At 34.4% G+C, this 20690-nt stretch overlaps 1 protein-coding gene and 1 pseudogene across 2 annotated transcripts; both read right to left on the bottom strand.

The window, feature by feature from the left end:
• Positions 1-5344: 5344 nt before the first annotated feature.
• Positions 5345-10766, bottom strand: LOC140956768 (uncharacterized). 2 transcript variants are annotated; one of them, XM_073413630.1, is made up of 2 exons: positions 10010-10766; positions 5345-5888 (listed from the first exon to the last, which is right to left on the bottom strand). In XM_073413630.1, exons 1-2 carry the CDS (start codon positions 10694-10696, stop codon positions 5853-5855), a joined length of 723 nt encoding a protein of 240 aa, XP_073269731.1. In that variant the 5' UTR covers positions 10697-10766; the 3' UTR covers positions 5345-5852. The 2 variants fall into 2 exon arrangements, with proteins under 2 accessions (XP_073269731.1, XP_073269730.1); XM_073413629.1 differs by lacking the exon at positions 5345-5888 and adding an exon at positions 9019-9377.
• A 6856-nt stretch (positions 10767-17622) lies between these two features.
• Positions 17623-19456, bottom strand: LOC140956767 (peroxidase 60-like; annotated as a pseudogene).
• Positions 19457-20690: the final 1234 nt, after the last annotated feature.

The following is a 20690-nucleotide window of genomic DNA, read 5'->3' as shown; positions in this document are numbered from 1 at the left end:
TGTTATCGTCTTCGATTACTTATATTTCAATATTCTTACAATTGAGATAATTGATGATCGTCTTTTTCTTTTTAATTTCTTGTTGTTCGGAATCTACTGATATCTTTTTGCGTTCAATGTTTCGTTGTTGAAATTTTTTCTTATATTTTGAATGTGCTCAATTATAAATTATTTAAATCGTTTTGTCCATTTTGAGAAGAAATATATATTCTTCTCTATTTGATGCCTCTACAGGTCTCCACACAAATTAAGTTTTTTTTGGAAATTTTTTTTCGTTTAATCTACAAGTAAATAAAAAACATAATTTGTAGAAGACTGAAATAACAAAATTCTTTTAACTTAATCTACAAGCAAATAAAACCAATGAATTTTGGTTATTTCATCTTCTAGACAACTGAAAAATATGATTTAATTAATACGATATTAATTTATCAAAAAGTGTTCAACTCTTAGTGATATAACAGATTTATGCAATATATTATTTAAATACAAAAATTCAAAATTACGAACAACATATTTTTTTTATATTTCATACTATATTATTCGAAGTATTAAATTTTTATATATTAATTTTTTTCTTGAGAAACTTCTTGAATATATAAACTCTTTCAAAAGATTATAGATTTACAAAATAAAACAAATCATATTCAATTTAATATTTTGTGAAAATATATGTTCACTTCATATATAAGCAAATAAAAACCAAATAATTTTGACATTTCTTATTATCAATCATAAGGAGAAATATTGTTAAATTTTAAAAATAAACTAAGGCTTTGAAAAATATTAGTTGGATTTTTTTTTTATAGAGAAATATAGATAGAATAAATAATCACGAAATATTTATAAGGTCATCTTTCTTCTATATCCGATAATGCTTCGTATCATTTTTGTGAAATGTAATTAACTGTCGAACCTTCTTCATAACACCAACCCACATGATTTAATTATTTGGCATCATTATTTTAATGCGTCGTTTTAAATTAAATAATCTCAATTAATGAAAAATAAAGGATATTTACACAAATTATTTTTTTTTTTGTGGAAAAAATTCACTATATTTACAACCAAATAAAACAAAAGAATTTTGGTATTTCAATATTGTACATACTAATTGCTTTGGGAAAAAATTATTTTCACTTCATCTATAAAAAAATAAAACCAATGAATTTTTGTATTTCAATATTCTCAAATTAATATTTTGTGGAAAAAAATATGTTCAATTCATCTACAAGAAAATAAAAACCAAAGAATTTCGGAGTTTCAGTCTTCTTGGCAACTTGGTCCTTACCTAACATACGTAGATTGACAATTTTGACATCATCATAATAATTGATTTTACAAAATCATCCTCACCAAATTAAAGATAAACTTCTTGCATATATAAAATCATTCAAAAGATTATAAATCTACAAAATAAAATAAATCACATTCAAACAAATATTTTTGTGAAACACATTTGTTCACTCCATCTACAAGTAAATAAAAACAAAATAATTTTGACATTGTCTATGGAGAAGTAGTGAGTAATGCTAATGAATAATTTTTATAAAAATTTATTTATCATAATTTTAAAAATTTACATTCAAAGATATATCTTTTAAGTTTACAAAAAGCTGCAAATGTTTTGTCAATATATATCTCTTATAAAAATACTCATTCGTTAATTGCAAGAATATCTCGTAAAGTAACTGTTATAGTTTATAGCCTTTAAAAAGAGGAAAAAATAGATAAAATTAATACAAATATATTTATGCAATCTTATATCGTTAAATTTTAGTAATAAATCAAGGCTTTGAAAAATATTAGTCGACTTTTTTTTTGATAAAGAAATATAGATAGAATAAATACCCACGAAATATTTATTAGAATTATCTATATAATTCTTTTATCATTTTGTAAATGTAATTAAATGTCGAACCTTCTTAATGACACCAACCTTGGTAAAACAAAAAGAAAATTAGTTTAATTATTTGGCTTCATTAGTTTAATTATTCGTTTTAAAATAATTAATCTTAATTAACGTAAAATAAAAGATATTTAACATCATATCCTTATACAAATTAAGTTTTTTGTGAAAAAAATATTTTCACTTTATTTACAAGCAAATAAAACCAAAGAATTTTGGTATTTTAATCTTCTACAAATTAACTTTTTTGTGAAAAAATCTACAAATTAACTTTTTTGTGAAAAAAGTTTGTTCAATTCATCTACAAGAAAATAAAAATCAAATAATTTTAGAGTTTCAGCTTTCTTGGCAACTTTATCATTATGTAGCATAAATGTAGTTTGACAATTTTGTCCTGATCATAATAGTTGATTTTACAAAAATATCCTCACTAAATTTCTCCTGTATATACAAACTAAGGACAAAGTTGACGATACACAATAGAAAAACTTTGACCTTGGTTCACACTTTTATAATATGTATAGATTAATAATTAATAAGGGTTTGTGATCATTTCCATATTGACATGAACTGACAATTCATGTAAAATTTCATAGGATTTAAGTTATAAATTTTTTTTACTAAGTGTCCGTTCGATCATCCATCATTCGGCGACTAATTTTTTATTTTATATATTTGTTATGCGACACCGATAACTCCATATGGTATCTATAATCATAAAGCAACATATTTTCCATAAAGTATTTCAAATACTATTTTGTATGAAACAAACTATGTTTTCCTTCCCATTTGGTCGTTATAAAATTCGAAAGGTATCCAATTCCGCGTCCAATAATATAATAATAACAAAAACTTTTGTGAGACGGTCTTACGGATTAATTTTGTGATACAAACATTCTATTTGGGTCGGTCATGAAAAAATATTGTAAATATAGTCAGGGTTGACATGCCACAAATAAAGATCTACGAGATCGTCTCAAATAAGACCTACTCATAATAATATGTTCGGACAAAATTCTGGGGATGCACCAACTCCACGTTTCCCCTTCAAAGGGCATGATTTGTAAAAGTTTTAGAGGCTTGGAGGTAAAACGGTTTGGTCCTAGATACTACCGCAACGTAGTTCTTTGATGTAGTGTAGAGCTGTTTGGGACCTCCCATGATCTTGGCAATGCAGTTAATGGGATTCCTCGATTCTGGTCGTTCGATGGAAGCTCAGTTTCGAAGGATCCATCTTCTTCTGTGTATGTCATTGCTAACTTTTTCAGCTTCACATTTCACCGAGATTTGAATGCCTGTTAAGAGAACAGAAGAGCCAGAAGTATTATAATGTACAAGGGTGTGAGTGGAGGATAACTAGTAGATGTCCTTTGAGCCAACTGTTGGTTAGGTAATTTATTGACTCTGTTGTAATAAACAATCTTTATTTTAATATAATTCATTATTTCATGTTTTGTTATTTCTTTATCTGTATACTCATGTGATCAACATAGATAAAGAACTTGATTATACTTTAATACAAATGAATCATAATTCAATGTTAAAGCTCATTTATAAACACTGTATAAGCTAAATTCGTTCCTAGTCGATTCAGCCGCCTAAAACGTGGATAAATGTCGCTTGAGCTCGAGACTAGCATCTGTGATATTGTGTACCGCGTTTCTTGGTAAGGACATAGAGATGTTCAAACATGCAGATGGGTAGTCATATGATGATTATACCGAACTACCGTCCCTCGAACTTTCCAAGTGGTTATCATTCATCAAGAGCATAAGTCTGTGGTTATGATTGTACACCATTAGTCCTTACGACCCGGGACAACACTGAGGCTCTATATGCTAGGGTTGTGCTTTGACTCGTTTACCGACCCCAGGAGGGTCATCAGGTGGCGAGATTGGGTACAGTTGCGACACATATAGGAGCCAGTGCATTGTAGTCGAGAATTCACCGCTCACCTACATGTGTGGATATCCTATGTGATCTGATGAAATAATAATGCATGGAATCTCTGGCCAGAGTATGAGATATACGCTAGAGAAGGAGTTATCCAGTTGTACATGCGATGCCACTATTTATTCTCAAATATGAGTCATATAGTTATTTAATTATTATGCAACCCTCGATGAACCAATGGTTGCAGATTAGATCGGGATATAAGAGATGAAGGGACCGTACTGTACGTTAATCATAACCGACTGGTTCTTGCAGGCAATATCAGTGATAACTAGGAAATCATGGGGCGATGCTACTAGACGCTCTTACCATGATTCGATGAGTTTAGTCAGAAATATGTTCTGACATTCTCATGATCAATTGTTGATACATAGAATGTGGTAAATTAGGGTAAGCCCAAATAAAAGACTATGTCCTGAATCACAAGGAGTTGTGAACCCACGACTAGCTGTATCCATGAACCATTGAAGGTCACACAAGCACTGGATCCTTTGTTCCCGTTGAGATAATAAATTCAAGAAGTTGAATTTATATTATGATATATTAAATTCAAGGAGTTGAATATATGATAATTAAATTTTGAGAAAATAAATTCAAAGAGTTGAATTTATGAGATAGTAAATTCAAGAAGTTGAATTTATGAATTTATAAAATTTGGAGAGAATAAATTCAAGGAGTTGAATTTATAAAATTTGAGAATTTAATTTATTAAACTCAAAAGTTGAGTTTATTAAATATTAAATTTTGGAGGTGATAAATTCAAGGAATTGAATTTATAATTTAAATATTAAATTCAAATGTTGAATTTATAATTGATTTAAATTAAATGTAATGAGTGTATATATTATGGACTTGTAAGAATACAAGACCAGCATACAAATTATAAAGGTTCTTAATTGGACTTTAAAAGATTAATTAATTAATTAAACTAGTTGGACTAGAGTAATTAATTGATTAAGCCCATTAACTATTTGATTTAATTAATGGACTCTATACTTATATATATGTGTATAAGGTTTGAGGTTAAAAAAAATTTCCACTCATAATTTTTTGAAAACCCTAGCCTCCACATGAGTGTGATTTTCGAAAATCACATCCCAAATTCCTCTCAAATTTTCGGCCACATCAAAGTGTTTTGGTTTGAGCTGCCTCTCGATTTTAACATCCAACGTTAAAAGTTCTTCCAAATATTCTAGTGCTATTTGGAAAAGGAACAAATCTTCCAGTCGTGGACTTGATAGAAAGATTGAAGAAAGGAGTGTTGAAGAAAGTTCTTAGGGAATTCAACAAAAACTATATCCGTCAATACCGGATTAGTTGGAGACGAGTGAATTAATTCACTAATAGTATATTACTAAACATCCTATGTATGTTTATTTATTAAAACCATACAAGTGCTCAAAAATATCTTGAATTTCAAGATCTAAAATTTTTAAAACTTGCTGCGTTTTGGGCACGAGAAAACCGATGACCCAACGTCGCTTCAAGGTGAAAACATTGAAACTTTATCAGTAAGTTTTTTGGAGAACTATTAAGTCGGACCCCTAAAATCTATTCAATTGCCCCAACTCATCCCCACACTTCAGAATTTCTAGATCCAACCATTGTTCGTCATGCATGCTAATGGTTTCACCTTTTTTTTCCACTAATGCATCCACTTTGTAACTATATCACCACTGACCAAATTATCTGGCCTCGGTTTCATCGTTCATGTTTCTGATCCATTGTGGCTACAAATGAATAAACATGTTTGGTTTTTTTTCCATAGAATAATGTTGCTTCATATTAGCAGCCACGAATCATGAAGTAAGCAAGATATAACCTTCGAGAATTTCAAGAAAATGAATAAAGGTTGGGACAAACCAGAGAGAGATCAAAGTCATGACTACAATCAAGGCAAGCGACTGCTCCCGCGAGAATTTGGGGATTGAAATGCTCAGCCTTTGCAAGAACTAAAGTGAATAAGAGTGCTATTATAGCTCGATTCATCTCAATTGAAGCTAATACTGAAGCTGTATACCGTGTACTGCGTGAAAAAGATACTGCAAAAGCTTCATATAAATAAATACAAGAAGAAGAAAACAGGACAAGAGTAAATGAAGGGCCCAAATGCATGAGTAGGTTGTTGATGGTAATCAATATCTACTGCCACAACTCCATCAGCAACAATTTTTTTACTATATTTAGTAAGCACCGCTTGGTTCATGGGATGAGACGATGCAATACGATACAAATTGAAATACAAAGATAACATAACTATTTTTGCAAGCATGTTTTAATTACATATGTGCATGCTATGACCGCAATTGCCGTTGATAGAAGCTGGATAACGATCATAACATGATATTACAAGGGAGTCCATAGGGATTTGTTATAACAATGAAATTGTAATTTCCTGCATGACAAATGTCACACACCGGTATTAGTGTCACATTACTTAGTCTAATACCGTTTATGATCCTAGACCTCAGGTTTAATTTTGTCATTTACATATGTTTTATCTACAAGAGAAATCTTATCATAGTTTGTAACTTTATCGAAGTTAAATACTACGAGGCTCTTAAAACGTTCAAGGTTTTCCCAGAATGTTGTTTCGTCGTACAGTGTACAAAACTTAATAAATGCTGCCTTAAAATTAGGAAACAAATTTAAGGTCAATCTTTGTGGTGGTGCCTAATCCCTGAGCAGTTGCTTAATAAATGTTTCCCAACTCTCGAGTTCAGCAAATATATCACTACTTTTTTAAGCCTATGAGTTCCAACGCAAAAAGGCAACTTTTCAAGATATTAACATTTTTGCATAAAAAGTAATTCAACAGAAGGCGTGGAAAAAACAGATGTTGTACTTAAGTTAACAACCACATATATTCATGTAGAAAGACAGAGATTGAAATAATTTGACTCCAATTATGTAATGAGTTTTACACCAGTAGTCCAATTTTAATTGCGTGGATTCACGTTGTTAGGCACGGCATCCAATCTCAGAAAACCTTACAGGTAAATAGTCCAATAGAATGAAGCTATGCCAAATGCAATTCCAGTGAGCTATGTTAGTTCCATCTCAGGCTCTTGTAGAAACACGCAAGTCTTGCCAAGAACCAAAAAATGAATATGCAACAATTTTAATTTCTCAACTCTTAACAGTTTAGTCGATCGATAATCATTCCCACAACAAAAGGTCATTTAAAAACAAAACTGAAAAGAAATGTTTAATCATCTTTCAATCACAAGTATTGTTCCAAGTCCATTATTCGTTGAACATGCTTGTATTTTACTGTTTACCAATTGAATGGCAGAGCATGCCTGCAATATTAATGCTTTACATTTCTAGGACTGATAAGACCAGATAAATTTAGAAAATAATTTTCACTCCTTCAAAATTTGTATGGGATGATATCTGGTCAATCTTGATGTCACAGCATTCAATCATAACTAATGGTTTATATGCGACCTCTTTAAATTTCAGAACGCTAACTTACCATGAAAATCTCTCTCTCGCCAACAAAGAGAATTCAACCCGCTTAAGGCACATTGGCGGGGGAACTAGCTGTTTTACATGTCTGTCAGCCTTTCAAGGTGGGTTCATACACTTCTCATACGAAACTATTCAAAGCTAAACTACAGACAATCATATATAACTGCCAATGTTTTCAAAAATACCCATTTAATATTGTCCTAAATTTAAGAAGACAATTTAATGCAAGTAAGATTTTCATGTGTCCAATGATTCTATACCGGAGAAACATTCAGTGGAGATTCCTAGATCACGCATAATCATGATACAGTTCCTAAGGACCTAAGCACTTCTAAGGTCCCACACAGCTAAATTAAAAAAAATTGTCGATGCAATGTGAACTTAACATAATACATTCTGCCAAAAGTGCAAATTAAAAATAAATATAAGGGATATCTTAAATGTTTGGAATCAGAGGTGTTGTAAAACAGCCATATCAGCAGCAAAAGTTAATTCACAGATCCTCCTTTGCAATCCAGAACCAGAATGGAGTACCACATGAAGATGATTTAACATATAATTACCAAAGCTAAGATCCGACTTCATAACAGTTAGTTCCTGGATAATCTGCACAAAAAACTTCTCTAGAAACTAGCTTTAATTGTTAGGGACACACCTGATGATTGTATCAGTCGATGGAAAAGATAAGAATTGGAGATTAACTGCCATTTCTTCCAATTGCAACCAACAGAATTACACAATATATAATCTTTCTATTTCACTTCTAACAGATAACACTGCATGTGGAATTCCCTAAAACTAGCATGAAACAGATTCAATGCATAATCCATACGTTGGGAACTAGTCTCATGGACAATTTTTTAGATGTGGCTAAAAATGAAAAAAACAGCGGAAAAAAAAACTATTAGAGTCACTTGTACTTATCCATTACTACAAACTACCATTTATGAATCATTGACAATTGAACAATTCATGCGTGGCCGAATAAATTATCACGGAGGGCCGGGTACAACCTTTTATTCAACAAAATTTGAATCTGCTATGGTGCTATTATCATTAAAATTTCCAACAGCTTGAATCAACACAGCATTAAATGTGACTTCCTAGGGATTAACTGCCTAATAAATTCTAGCCGAGTATTTTTTTGAATGGACAAATCTGAGGTATGGTTGTGGGAGGAGGTAGCAGAAACCTCAAAGTATATGTGTTGAAAGTTTATTGACATGACCCTCTAAATGGAGGTATGGATCAAATATGGCAACCTGAGAAAAGATCTAAGAGCCACGGTATCCAAAATAAAAAGAAATGTACTATCGCCTATTACAAGGGTCTCAGGCTCTCAGCCAGTGGCGTGTTAAAGATAAAATTATTCATTTTTTGTAATACAAAAGATTCAGGTATTCTCAACATATAAAGCCTTTATTTCACTGGCCATTATATAGATTAGTTTCTTCAAAAAACACAAGATTTCTGACCCCTCAACATTCAAGAGATTCTGAACATTCCAACCACCAGAATGAAACTATCGCTTAGCTGTTAGAGTACCCCCCCAATCATCCCAAAAATTAGTTTATACTTGTCCAACGACAAGGAGGTCTCACTCGATCGATATAAATAATTTGAACTTGTTTCTCTTGAGTGACAACAACGTATAAGTTAAAGATATGATGTCACATTTTCAACACTTGCATACTGCTCAATTTGAAGATTTGTAAGAAACAATAATATATGGATTTACAAAAGATAAAAGCTACACGTACTTTTACGGTTCTAAGTTTCTACCTTTGAAATTTAATGCAAATTCGATGACTAGAAAAACAAAACTGGGCATCTCACGAGAATATTCGTCAAAACTTAGATTCCAGAATTAGATGGCTCAATTATTACTTGGAAATGAACATTTCTTTAGCTTTCCTCCCATGCTTGAATCAGGCACATTATGCAGTTCTTTGTATCTTCGCTTTCTTTCTCACAGGTTCGGTAGATATTGTGCCAGTAACCACTCAGAAAATCGTCTCATATCACATGATTTAGGATATTCCTAAAAAATGCAATGGGTATCAAGTAAATGGCATGAAATTCCTATGCATTAAGTTCTTGTTACACAAATTCACATTCTACAGGAAAAAGTACAACATTCTTCTTCTGCCAGCTATCGATTTTTTTTTTTATGCAACCAAACCTTGACTAATAGAAACAACTCTGGACTCACTAAAATTCATGACTTCCATTCAGAGAAAAAGTTCCATCTTACATCAGTTCACTTTATATACTCAAGACTTAAATATTTTAGTTGATAACCAAATAATAATAATTAAACAATTGAAAAATAGTGAAGAAATCAAGAGTCCAACCAATAATTTTGAGCCCCATAGCATGCAAATGCAAATAAATATCAAAGCAGAGGAAACTTGAGAATAAGCCAAGATTAGAAAGGAAAAAAAACTCAAATGGCCATCAAATAAACGACAGAGTAAGTTTCAGTCTAATGAAGTTTATATACAACTTTTCTATACAAAGAACATCACACTATTCATTCTCAGTGAAAGAACATCACACTATTCATTATCAGCTAAAGAACATCAGACACAATACAATGTAGCTAAATAAAGAATAAAACAGATGAATCAATTAATCGATGAAACCAGTCTTTCTCCAAATGGCATTGCGCACCTGCCTGAGATCCCTCCCTTTCAATGTCCTACCAGCCCCCTCAAGCACAGAAAAGGACAAAATCGGAGAATTCCGTGCCGCGACCACCTCATGCGGAGGCAATATCACCCCATTTTCCTCCTCCTCATCCTTTTCCGACAAGACTTCATCTAACTCCATCGCCCTCCTCCGCATTGCTTCAGGGATCACAGGTACTTTAACAGGTGCCGATTGGTGAAGAAGACGCACCCTATCCACCTGAGGGAGAGGAGGAGGCCTTCTCGGAATCATTATCCTGGACGAAAATGACGCCGCGGGCGAAGTGGAAGACGAGGAGGACAGCGACGCAGAAGTGGACGCCTTGTGGTTGAACACGGGTCGGGCGCCGGATCCAGTTCCGGATCCGCTTTTCGTACCCATGTTGTCATTCAGAGCTGCTAAGATACCGTGACTTTTGTTGCGGTTTGAGGCGTTCTGGGTGGGACTGGGGATATGGCTAGGGTCGACGTTCGACGGGGAGGAGCTCCCAGAAGGAGAGCTGAAAATATCGTGTTCCGACAGTTCGAGAGGAGGCGCGGCTGATGAGGACTGGGACTGAAACACTCCCAAAAGCCTGTCGGACGGGGATGGAGGGCTACGGTGGTGGTTGATGATACGGTTGCCAATGATATCGCGACCTCCCGCGCCGCCGCCGCCAAGTTGTTCCATCACAGAAGCGTGTCGATTGGTGCGTATGGGAGAGCAAAACGGAGGCGTGGGTAAGAGGTGCGAAATAAATCAATAAATAATTATTAAATTAAAATATAAAAATATAGTCCAGCTGGGTAAATATCGTGTGTGTTGGCAACATGCTGTTGGTTTACGATGTACAATTTAGTTGAAGAGTAGGTGACGGGTCAGCCCTACACATATTCACAATAAAAGTAATACTCTTAGTATAAAAAGTACCCAAATAAGAGATCCGTCTCACAAATACGACCCGTGAGATCGTCTCACACAAATTTTTGACTTAATTGAAAAGTCAAAAAGGGTGGAATGAACAAGACATCGATGCACATGGAAACTGAGATTAGAAAAGGTCGGTACTCTATTTTGACTTATACTTTTGGGATTTATGGTCAACACAATGTCCACATCCTTTTCCTTTTAGCCCTTCAAAGCAAAATATATTTACTAATACTAATGTCTAATCCTACTATCCTAAAAAAATAAAAATTACTAATATTACTACTTTAAATGCTAACAAATATCTAAATCTTAACCTAATTCGAAATATTTTTTAGTCAGGTGAAAGAAAATTTTTGTTTACGGACAGAAAGTATGTTAGAATTGAGTCTCAACCGATACACAAGAACGTTTTTTTGAAATCAGATTAGACGTTTTAGTGTTTGATATGAAAATAATGAAACTGATACCTAGATCGAAAATTGAGCATGTTTGTTTATCAAAAATATTTTTGGAAATGATGATCTTTAGCCATACAATTAGTATGCATACTTTCTGACTTGTGAGAAGACCTTTTCCATATGAAAAATATGAAATTGATACCTAGATAGAAAATTGAGTATGTTTGTTTATCAAAAATATTTGTGGAAATGATGATCTTTAGCCATACAATTAGTATGCATACTTTCTGACTTGTGAGAAGATCTCCAAAAAATCTTGAAAATGTACGCCTTAATTGTTCGAGATTGAAAATGAAACAAAGTTAATTTCATTAATAAAACCAGCACAACTTCAGTTATTAATTCATTTTCAAATGTATATATGTATGGTTATGGTTTATAGCTTCATATATATATTGAAACGTCTACTGATTTAAAAATGCGGGAATTTTTTTTTCTTACAAAGCTCACATTTTAAAAATAAGCATCTGAATATTTTGCATGCATACAGTCTTACTTAAAATATCATTTAAAAATAATCATAAGTATTTGTCACTAAAGATATAACGGAATATAAACAAGTAAAAATCATAATATCCAACAGTGGAATAAATCAGTGTATAAAAATATTTATATCCTCTCAATAACATAAAACCATAAGTGTGCGGAATAACATGAGGTCCTCGAGTCGTGTCGCCCCACCAGGTCTGTCTATTCTAGGTTCGGCACCTCCAGTCCACTCAATATCGAGCTCACCTGCATCACAAAAGCATAGTGAGTCTAAAGACTCGATACACCTGTATCAGGAATAACAAGTACATATACATAGCACACATCAGTGAAAAATAGCATATTCAACATACTTTTCATGAACTTTAAAAACGTAATGTTGACATTTCATATGAAATCCTTATGTGACAAACAGCTCATCATTAATCATCGTTCATCATTCATCGTTCTTTTATTGAATTCAGTTCATTAATTGTGATTATCGTACATCATTCATCATTTACGATGGATCCATCATACATAGAACTACGGTACCCGGTGGCTGTCGGACATCAGTGACAATATTACCCATCCACTGTGCCTAGGCCTCATCATCATCATTTACATATACGTCTTAAGCATTTACATATACTTCGATAGCCACAACTAATTCTCATCCTTCAAAACATCATCATTTTCATCACTTATCAAAATCATGCACATGCGTAAATTTTTCTTGAAATCAAGCATGCAACATATATATCGTAATTTCATAAAAATCATGATCATGATACATAAACATTTAAAAACATGATAAATTTGTGCTCAGGGCGCTGTCAGGACCAAAATCTCACCCCAGGGGCAATGTGGTCATTTTGCCCCTGGAAACCTAAAATGACGGTTTTACCCCTAGACCTCTAAAATTCGACCCGAAGCTTACCAAACTCCTTAAAACATCCGAAAACATATTAAAATTATTTCTCAGACGTAAACTCGAGCATGTTCCAAAACTTAATCGTTTCGTTTTAAAACTTGGACCGGAGTCCCGGTTTTAACCCGAAACGAACCGAAACTTAACAAACTTTCTTCCAAATTTTTACCACACCTTATAGACCTCTAAAAGGCCCTAAAGATCTCAAAACGAGACCCCTAAACCCTACAAACAGCCCTCACAAGCTGTTGGACGATGCATCACCTTCCATTTCCTACGAACCCTACTGTGCCGCTTTCCATATTTGCGACTCTCGCCTACAACCGATGAGACCAGCCATGACTCAGCCTTTCTTAGACCACCCTAGGACCCCTCTGGACCCAATGAACCCGCGGCTGCACTCCGATGCAAGCCGCAGCTCGACCACGATCGCTATTTTCCGAAAACATCCAAATCGAACCAAACTCACCCGACACTCTCCCTTGCGGCTTCTAGGACAGGTCCAGCGGTGGTCGAGCCTTTCCAGACCATGGTTCAGACCCACCAGAGTCTGGTCCAAGGTCTGGAGTCTCCCTTGTACCCCCTGTCACGCCCCGAGACCGAAGCATCGGTGACATCCGGTATTGTTTAACAATTACTTGAAAACAATAAGCCTCGTATCGAAAATCCAAATAAACCAGTCTTTTTCATAAAATATTGTCTTTACAATGACAACAGAATAAAATTTACATCAGAGTTTGCGGAATCGAAACAAAAGAAAAGAGTAAAAATCTCGATTCTTGAACTTGTCTCTCGATCACCATCCTCAGAAAGATTCTTCTTCCTCCTCATTCAGTTGTTCTTCATTCTTTTCTGAAATTTGTAAGAGGTGAGTGTTTTGGGAAACACTCAGCAAGTGGGGTCGATCGATTTCTAAATTTACATATAGAACTTAATTTTTAAAGCATTTCTTTTTTAACACACTTTCAAAACTTATTACTTATCATAACGGAACCGAATCAAATTTGAATTACGAGACAACGGTTATCAGACAATTCAGAGCAAATCAGAAACAATTCAGAGCAAATCAGAAACAATTCAGAAGTAATTCAGAACAAACACAACACTGTTACGCATCTCATTTCTATGGTCAAATTGTCCCCAATATGTTAGTCCTCTAAGGGGTGAGGCCAGAACACAGTTTTATACCCACTGATGGAGGTCAGAACACGGTTTTGTACCAACCGATGGGGTGCAGACAGAATTACAATAATTCTATTTCAAATCGATTTGTAACAGTTCATCACAGAATTCAGATTCATTGAACAGAACTTATCAGAATTTAGAAAGGAATTCAGCGGAATCAAAGGATGTTGAATTCAGAAAGAACATAACATTCATCGATCGGAATTTTAAATCATGTAAACACTGATTTTCAAAAAGAAAGACACACATACGAGCATGTCATGTTATTTTTATGCAAAGTTTAAAATACAAGAAACATACGTAACAAAAACCCAATTACTAAAATTTGAAGACGTGGTCCGAAATTTGCGTGATTCTTGAACGAAGTTCCTCCCAAAGTTTGGACAGCACTTCAGTGAATTGCTTGAGCAATTTATGTCATCAATCCAGCAGCACCTTGACGTATTTGCTTGAGTAGAAGAACTGCACGAAGCTGGTTCCTCTTTCTTTCCTTGCTAGCGGCGGCCGAAGCTTTTTGTGATGCCATATTTATAGCTGATTTTTGGACCTCTACGACTCCCCATGGCGATCCCTTGATGGCCAAGAATTGCCATCAATGTGGTCAAGGCTATCTCAAGCACCAAGGATCATCTAGATTTTCTAAAAGGTCATTTCTTGCATAATCAATTTTTCCAATCCCTTAGCTCCTCTTTTAGCTCTTTTTCTTGGTTAACTCAATGGTCATCTCTTGCATAATAAGTCTGTCCAAACCTTTAGCTCCTTCCTTGGTTAACTCAATAGTCATCTCTTGCATAATAAGTTTGTCCACACCTTTAGCTCATGGACAATTTTCGCTCAATAAATTTGTTCATTCCCTTAGTTTCTCCTTTAGCTCCCTTTTTGGTCTTTTTAGGACAAGCATGGTTGAGCTTCATTGAGCTAAAAGATTAAGTCCTTGAGCTGTGGGTTTACTTCTTCGATGACTACTCTTCGATTGATGCGGTTTCTTATAGCATAACTTCCCGTTGAGCAAATCTCCGAGCTTTAGAGCTACTTCCTCGAGTCATGTTAGCTGAAAATTTAAGTTTATATTTGAGTTATGTAGTTAAGATTAAAGTTTTAAGCGTAATTTCGAGTTTTATATCTTACATGATTTGCTTCAAAATTCTGGATCCTCACACCCCCGGTCCTCGCCTACCCAACGATCTACCCAAAAACGCGAACCCCTCAATCACCACACCTCTCGGCCCTCACTCTAACACAACCAAACCTTACACCAACCTCATGACACCTCCCTACTGCTCTGGACAGCCCCTTAGCATCAACAAAACGGCAGACTCCTTGCACAATTCATAAAAAACCTGAGTTCAAAACAAGATGATGCAAGTTTCATGTCAAAACATCACAAAAACGAAAACACATGAGAGATCGAAGAGCGAACATACATATACATATATTACAACATACTTAGGGCATAAGTGATGAGAAAAATGAGAATACAAGCGCGCCTTGATGTATTTTACGCAAGAACGTCAGGGAAACAAGCGTCGGAGGGATTTTCTTGCAAGAAAAGTACTTGGCTGAAACCTGGCTGGGGCTGTTGAAACCGAGAGGAATGTGTTGAGTGGAGGGGGTGTTTGCTGATTGTGGATTATTTTAGGTTTAGTGGATGATTAGGTGTTAATTAAATAGGTAAAAATTAAGCTAATGGGCCCTAACTTTAATTTAAAAGAGATTAAAAGAGTTTTGAGTACAATAAGATTAAAAATAAGTCTATCAAGCCCAAACACACTCCCGAAAAATATTTCGTTTAGGCACGCTTTTAAAATTATTGCCCGAACCTTCAAAAAGTCCTCCGCTTCGATAAAATTCGTGTACCGCTCAAAATATGCTCTCAAGGGTAAAAATACCCAACAAAGTCCATTTCTTGAAAAATATATTTAAAACATCTTATATTAATGAATAAAAATTAATCATGTAATAAAAATAATTTTCCTGATAATTCTCCGGTCTCGGTTCCTCGTTCGAGCGCGCGCTCTAGAAACCCTAATGCATGAACTTTTAAAATATTGTGAAATAAATCCTATCATGCAAGAATTATGCATAAAATGCATAAAAATAATTAAACATCTAATTTAAATAAAACCCTAGATTGCATGCAATTTGGTTATGTGAATTAAATTCCTAGACCTTACATATATATACTATTAAAAAAATATTATTTTTTAAGACCTACTCCATGTATATTTGTTTCGGAGCTCATACGACTCCATATGCACATAATTTGTTAAATAATATTCATAGTTCTCGAAAGAGTAATAAAATACTATAAATTTTTAAAAAATACAGAAATTCGAACAGAAACCAATGAACAATATCGTTAGAAAATACAACAGACAAAACTAAAACAGTAAAGGAAAGAAAACTAAGGTCTATATGAAGTATAGTGTCCTTAAAACAGATTTGTCCCATATGATACGTGTTTCGAGGATCAATTTGGACGAATGTTTCACATGATACAATAGAACAATCAGTAGTAACCTAGCACAGAGGTACTATGACGAAGAACTGAACAAGTACCTGAACTTTATCACGAGTTGGAGTAGAGCAGCAAGAGGCAGAGATTTGAAAGTGATATGAGTGTGATATATGCTTGAAGGACTCGAGGCTGCCTTCAGTGACATAGCTAGAAATATGGCTCTGCCCGGACTAGAATTTTAAACACTAGAATCTTTTAATTTTTCAAATTGATCTACCCGAGCTAATATCATATTATTCCAAAATTATACAAAATTTATATATAAATTTTTTTAAAAAAAATTGGACCACCCGGGCTAAAGCTTGGGTATATCTTCATGTAGCTCCGCCCTAGGCTGCCTTTATATATAGGCATTTGGGTTTCATACGAATAGTCACATACTAACCATCGGAAAGGTCAAAGGTTGCTCAGCTGGAGCACAAACAGTCAGCCATATAGAGCATCAACAGTGAGGCAGGGGAAAGTCACATTTAGAAAGATGTGGAGTGAATTTTTGAAAATAAAAATTCAAGAAAATAGCAAAAGCCAGGTGAACCTTGCTGAAAAATTCGCATTGATCAGTCCGACATTCGACACAATCAGGTTGTGCTCGTGCACTTGCACACAAATCAAATCTTTTCCAGTGGGTCTGATTTGCACCCTCTGCGCAGGCGTGCGCGAGAAAGTCTTTTAATCAATCATTTTTACAATTTTACGTAGTGTAAACTCAATATTTGCTCACAAATACTAAGATTNAATATATAGAATATGTCACCTAGATGACGTCATCTTTTGTTTCTCAAATTATTTTCACACCAACATTTTTTCTCAAAATTGTCATAACTTAAATATATAGAATATGTCACCTAGATGACGTCATCTTTTGTTTCTCAAATTATTTTCACACCAACATTTTTTCTCAAAATTGTCATAACTTATTTTTAATATTATTCATCTCAAATTGCATTATGACCCCCTCACTCATTTTATTAGTTATTATTAAATTAAACATAAAATTAAATACTTAATAAAAAAATATTATATAATTTTATCAGTAGTAATAATGCTCAAAGACTGTGAAACCAACAAACAAGAAAAACAAAATAAAGTAAAATTCAAAGCAAACTCTTAATCTCAAAATCTCACACAATAACTTTAGCCTTAGTTTTGTCATGATCTCGATCTTCTTTGAATCAGGAACTCAGCGTGGCGTTGCATACGCGCCTAATCTCTCCTTGTTTACCAGTGAGCACTTGAACCGCGCCTAACTTGATCATGGCTTGGCCAAAACTGGCGGAGAAACCACTCCCTTTAGCAATGGTGTAAACAGTGGAACTCGACAGCGGGTCCAGAGCCAATTCTTGATCGATTTGGAGAACCCCCCTCCTCAAGAGAATTTGTTTGAAGTTGGAGTTGTCAACAGTGAGTACTGAACTCGATGGGTTCTGATCAAGGTTTACCGTGTTATCAACGGTAGCGTTTCGTGGGCATCGCGCTCTCAATGTAGCGAGTAGCGCTGTGTCCACGGTTGGATCGGGGTTTCCGGTGTTATTGAAATTGTAGATACGGTCCAAGAACAGCGAGCAGTGAGCAACCCCAACGGTGTGACCACCTGCATTGATTTTTAGTTAATATATAGTCTAACTTTCCATTAAATTATAAGATGATCGCATATTTTGTATAAGAAGTTAATATATCTGGATGCATACAGATTAGATATCTCGCAATTGGGCAAGAAATTTAAGTTCTTGATCATAATGGACATACCAAGAAGAAAAACCATGTCAGTGGCACTAAGTCCTTTGGCTGCGAAGGCTTTGATTGAATCAGAGACCGATATTGAAGGGGCCGGGAGATTCACATTGCTAGCAAGAGATACTGTCCCATCTCTCCTCCCCGTCTGCACAATGTATCGCCCTCCTCCGCTCTGCATGTGCATGCACACGGACACAGTATAATGCATGATAGTAATAGCAATCCAATATAATTTGATCTGGATACACTTATTTAAATTAAAGAAAAAAAAACATTATAGAGAATTGATTTAAAAAATATAACAAAGATATCATTCTATCAAGTTAAACATGATTATAGAGCAATGAGGAGGCGGCATTGAGAAGATATGGATCGATCTCGGGTGTTTCGGGGGCTGCGGAAACTCAAAAGCTTAGCCAGAAAGAAAGATTTGTTCGCACTTACCATGGAAACAGCATCTCTTGTAGCCATAACAATGATATCAGCGCATGAAACGACTTTAGGGCAGATTGCCTCCAGCACGCGTTTGGCCGAGTTGATAATTTCGTATCCTCGGACGCTTAGATTTGGGATCGCTGTTTTCTCACTGTTGCTTCCATCCAGCAGAAGTGATGCATCACATCCCTTCCATTTAAACATGTTAAATATTTTCAATATCGAATGCATATTTGATGTCAACAGTACTTATAGGAGTTACCCGTTAGATAATTAAGGAAAGAGAGAGCTAGACATGCATGCAACTGACTTAAGCACATAGCTCGAGATCATTGTTTAATTATTTATTTAAAAATTAATAACAATTTTTCATTATCGTATGCTATTAAGTTGCATTTATGTTTCAATGGAATGCAGTCTGCTTATATATTATCAGTATTACTATCTTTATCTTACATTGACGAAGCAGTCATGAAACTGCATGCGGAGGAGGGCAGCAGTAATGGTGGGATCCAGTAATGGTGGGATCTCTGCGGTGCCAAGCAGCAATGACAGCTCCTACGGCGGTCTCCACATCAATGAGCCGGCATTTCCCGCGGTAGAACCCTACCTGAAGACCATCACCATTGCTCCGCCCACTCAAGACCGCAAAAACAATCACAAAGGCAGCGGCTAATGTGAATTTTCCGACACCCCTCGACATTTTTTTTTTTATATGAAAATGTTGGTATATATATGTCTTTGAACTAGTTTTGAGTAAGACTAGTGAATTTGAAGATCCATTTTTTGGCTATTTATACTAATGGTATATCACAGTTTGCCGATATTGTATATTATGAATGTGCTTGTGGCTTGCACGATTTTTCAAAACAACGTGCGTCCAAGTAATTGAAAAACATGAAAGGAAAAAACCAAGAATATAACCAGTACTTATTATATACCTTAATATATTTTAGTATTTTACCATACATTACTAATTAAATCTTCGATATTATACATTCCTCCATAACCAATATCAATTTATATATATGTCACCTAATTACGCACATAATACCGTATGTTCTTCTAAATCGATTACAATAATTGAATGAGAAATTCTAAATGTATAACGTGATCTCGAAAGTAATATGCAACCGTGTAAATTACTCTCATTGTACATACTGTTGGATCAATTTTATTTTTATGGGCTTATATGTGAATAATTATGTGTGTGTTGTCTGTTAAGTTAAGCCCAAAATAAAGTTATCAAATAAAGTTTCGCGTTATTGGGCTTTAATGTATCTAATGGGTTGTGGGCCTTTAATGTGTGGAGACATAAGTGTAATTTCTGTTTTTATGATGGGCTAAAACAGAAATATCAAAAAATATTGATGAACATTATCTATAAATATGGATCATGGTCCCCAGATCTCGCGATATCACTTTCACTATTCTCTCTCCAATTAAGAAAATAGTTTTGAAGAGAAAACTAAAGGATTCTCTCAAGGAAAGAGCGCGTAGATCTGGAAGATCAAGACACGTTCTAAAGAATTCAAGATTATGGCATCAGGTACGCTTCCGCTTAAATTTTCAATCAAATTCTCAATGATTTATCATGATAGATTTTGCGATTTATGGGTTTTCTCCAACACATACAAGTATCCAACATAACTCTAAATATAATGGGTTCATTGTAATTAAAAAAATAATATCATCGTTGGTCTGTGTGGTGTGGTACCTAAACAGTAAATTGATAAAATTTAATGCATTTTTTTGTAATGTTTACAAAAAATTTAATGTAATGTATTTTTTAGTTTTGAACCATAATTATTGGGATTTATTCATAATTAATCAAACTTCCAATTGACTAATTATGACTTTAGCTTCACTTACTGTTCCCCGTAAATAAGTTCAACAACTTTACGCTGTTTGGAAAGTTGACTTTGTATTTTTATTTATAAAGAATATTGTTGATGTGTGTCGGTCCAATATGAAGAATAATATTAAGTGAGGTCGGAAAGAGTAACATCGGTTGACTTGGAACGT

Source organism: Primulina huaijiensis, chromosome 14, assembly GCF_012295235.1.
Source record: "Primulina huaijiensis isolate GDHJ02 chromosome 14, ASM1229523v2, whole genome shotgun sequence".
Lineage (NCBI taxonomy): Eukaryota > Viridiplantae > Streptophyta > Magnoliopsida > Lamiales > Gesneriaceae > Primulina > Primulina huaijiensis.
The sequence above is the reverse complement of the archived record's forward strand: the minus strand, read 5'-3'. Positions and strand labels throughout refer to the sequence as shown.

Bases quoted from the DNA above. Each gene is read 5' to 3' on its own strand.
- LOC140956768 (XM_073413629.1), bottom strand. From the start codon at position 10,696: ATGGAACAACTTGGCGGCGGCGGCGCGGGAGGTCGCGATATCATTGGC. The intron at 9,378-10,009 runs GTGCGCAATGCC...TGCATTTTTTAG, and splicing joins AAGGGAGGGATCTCAGGCAG to GAATATCCTAAATCATGTGA.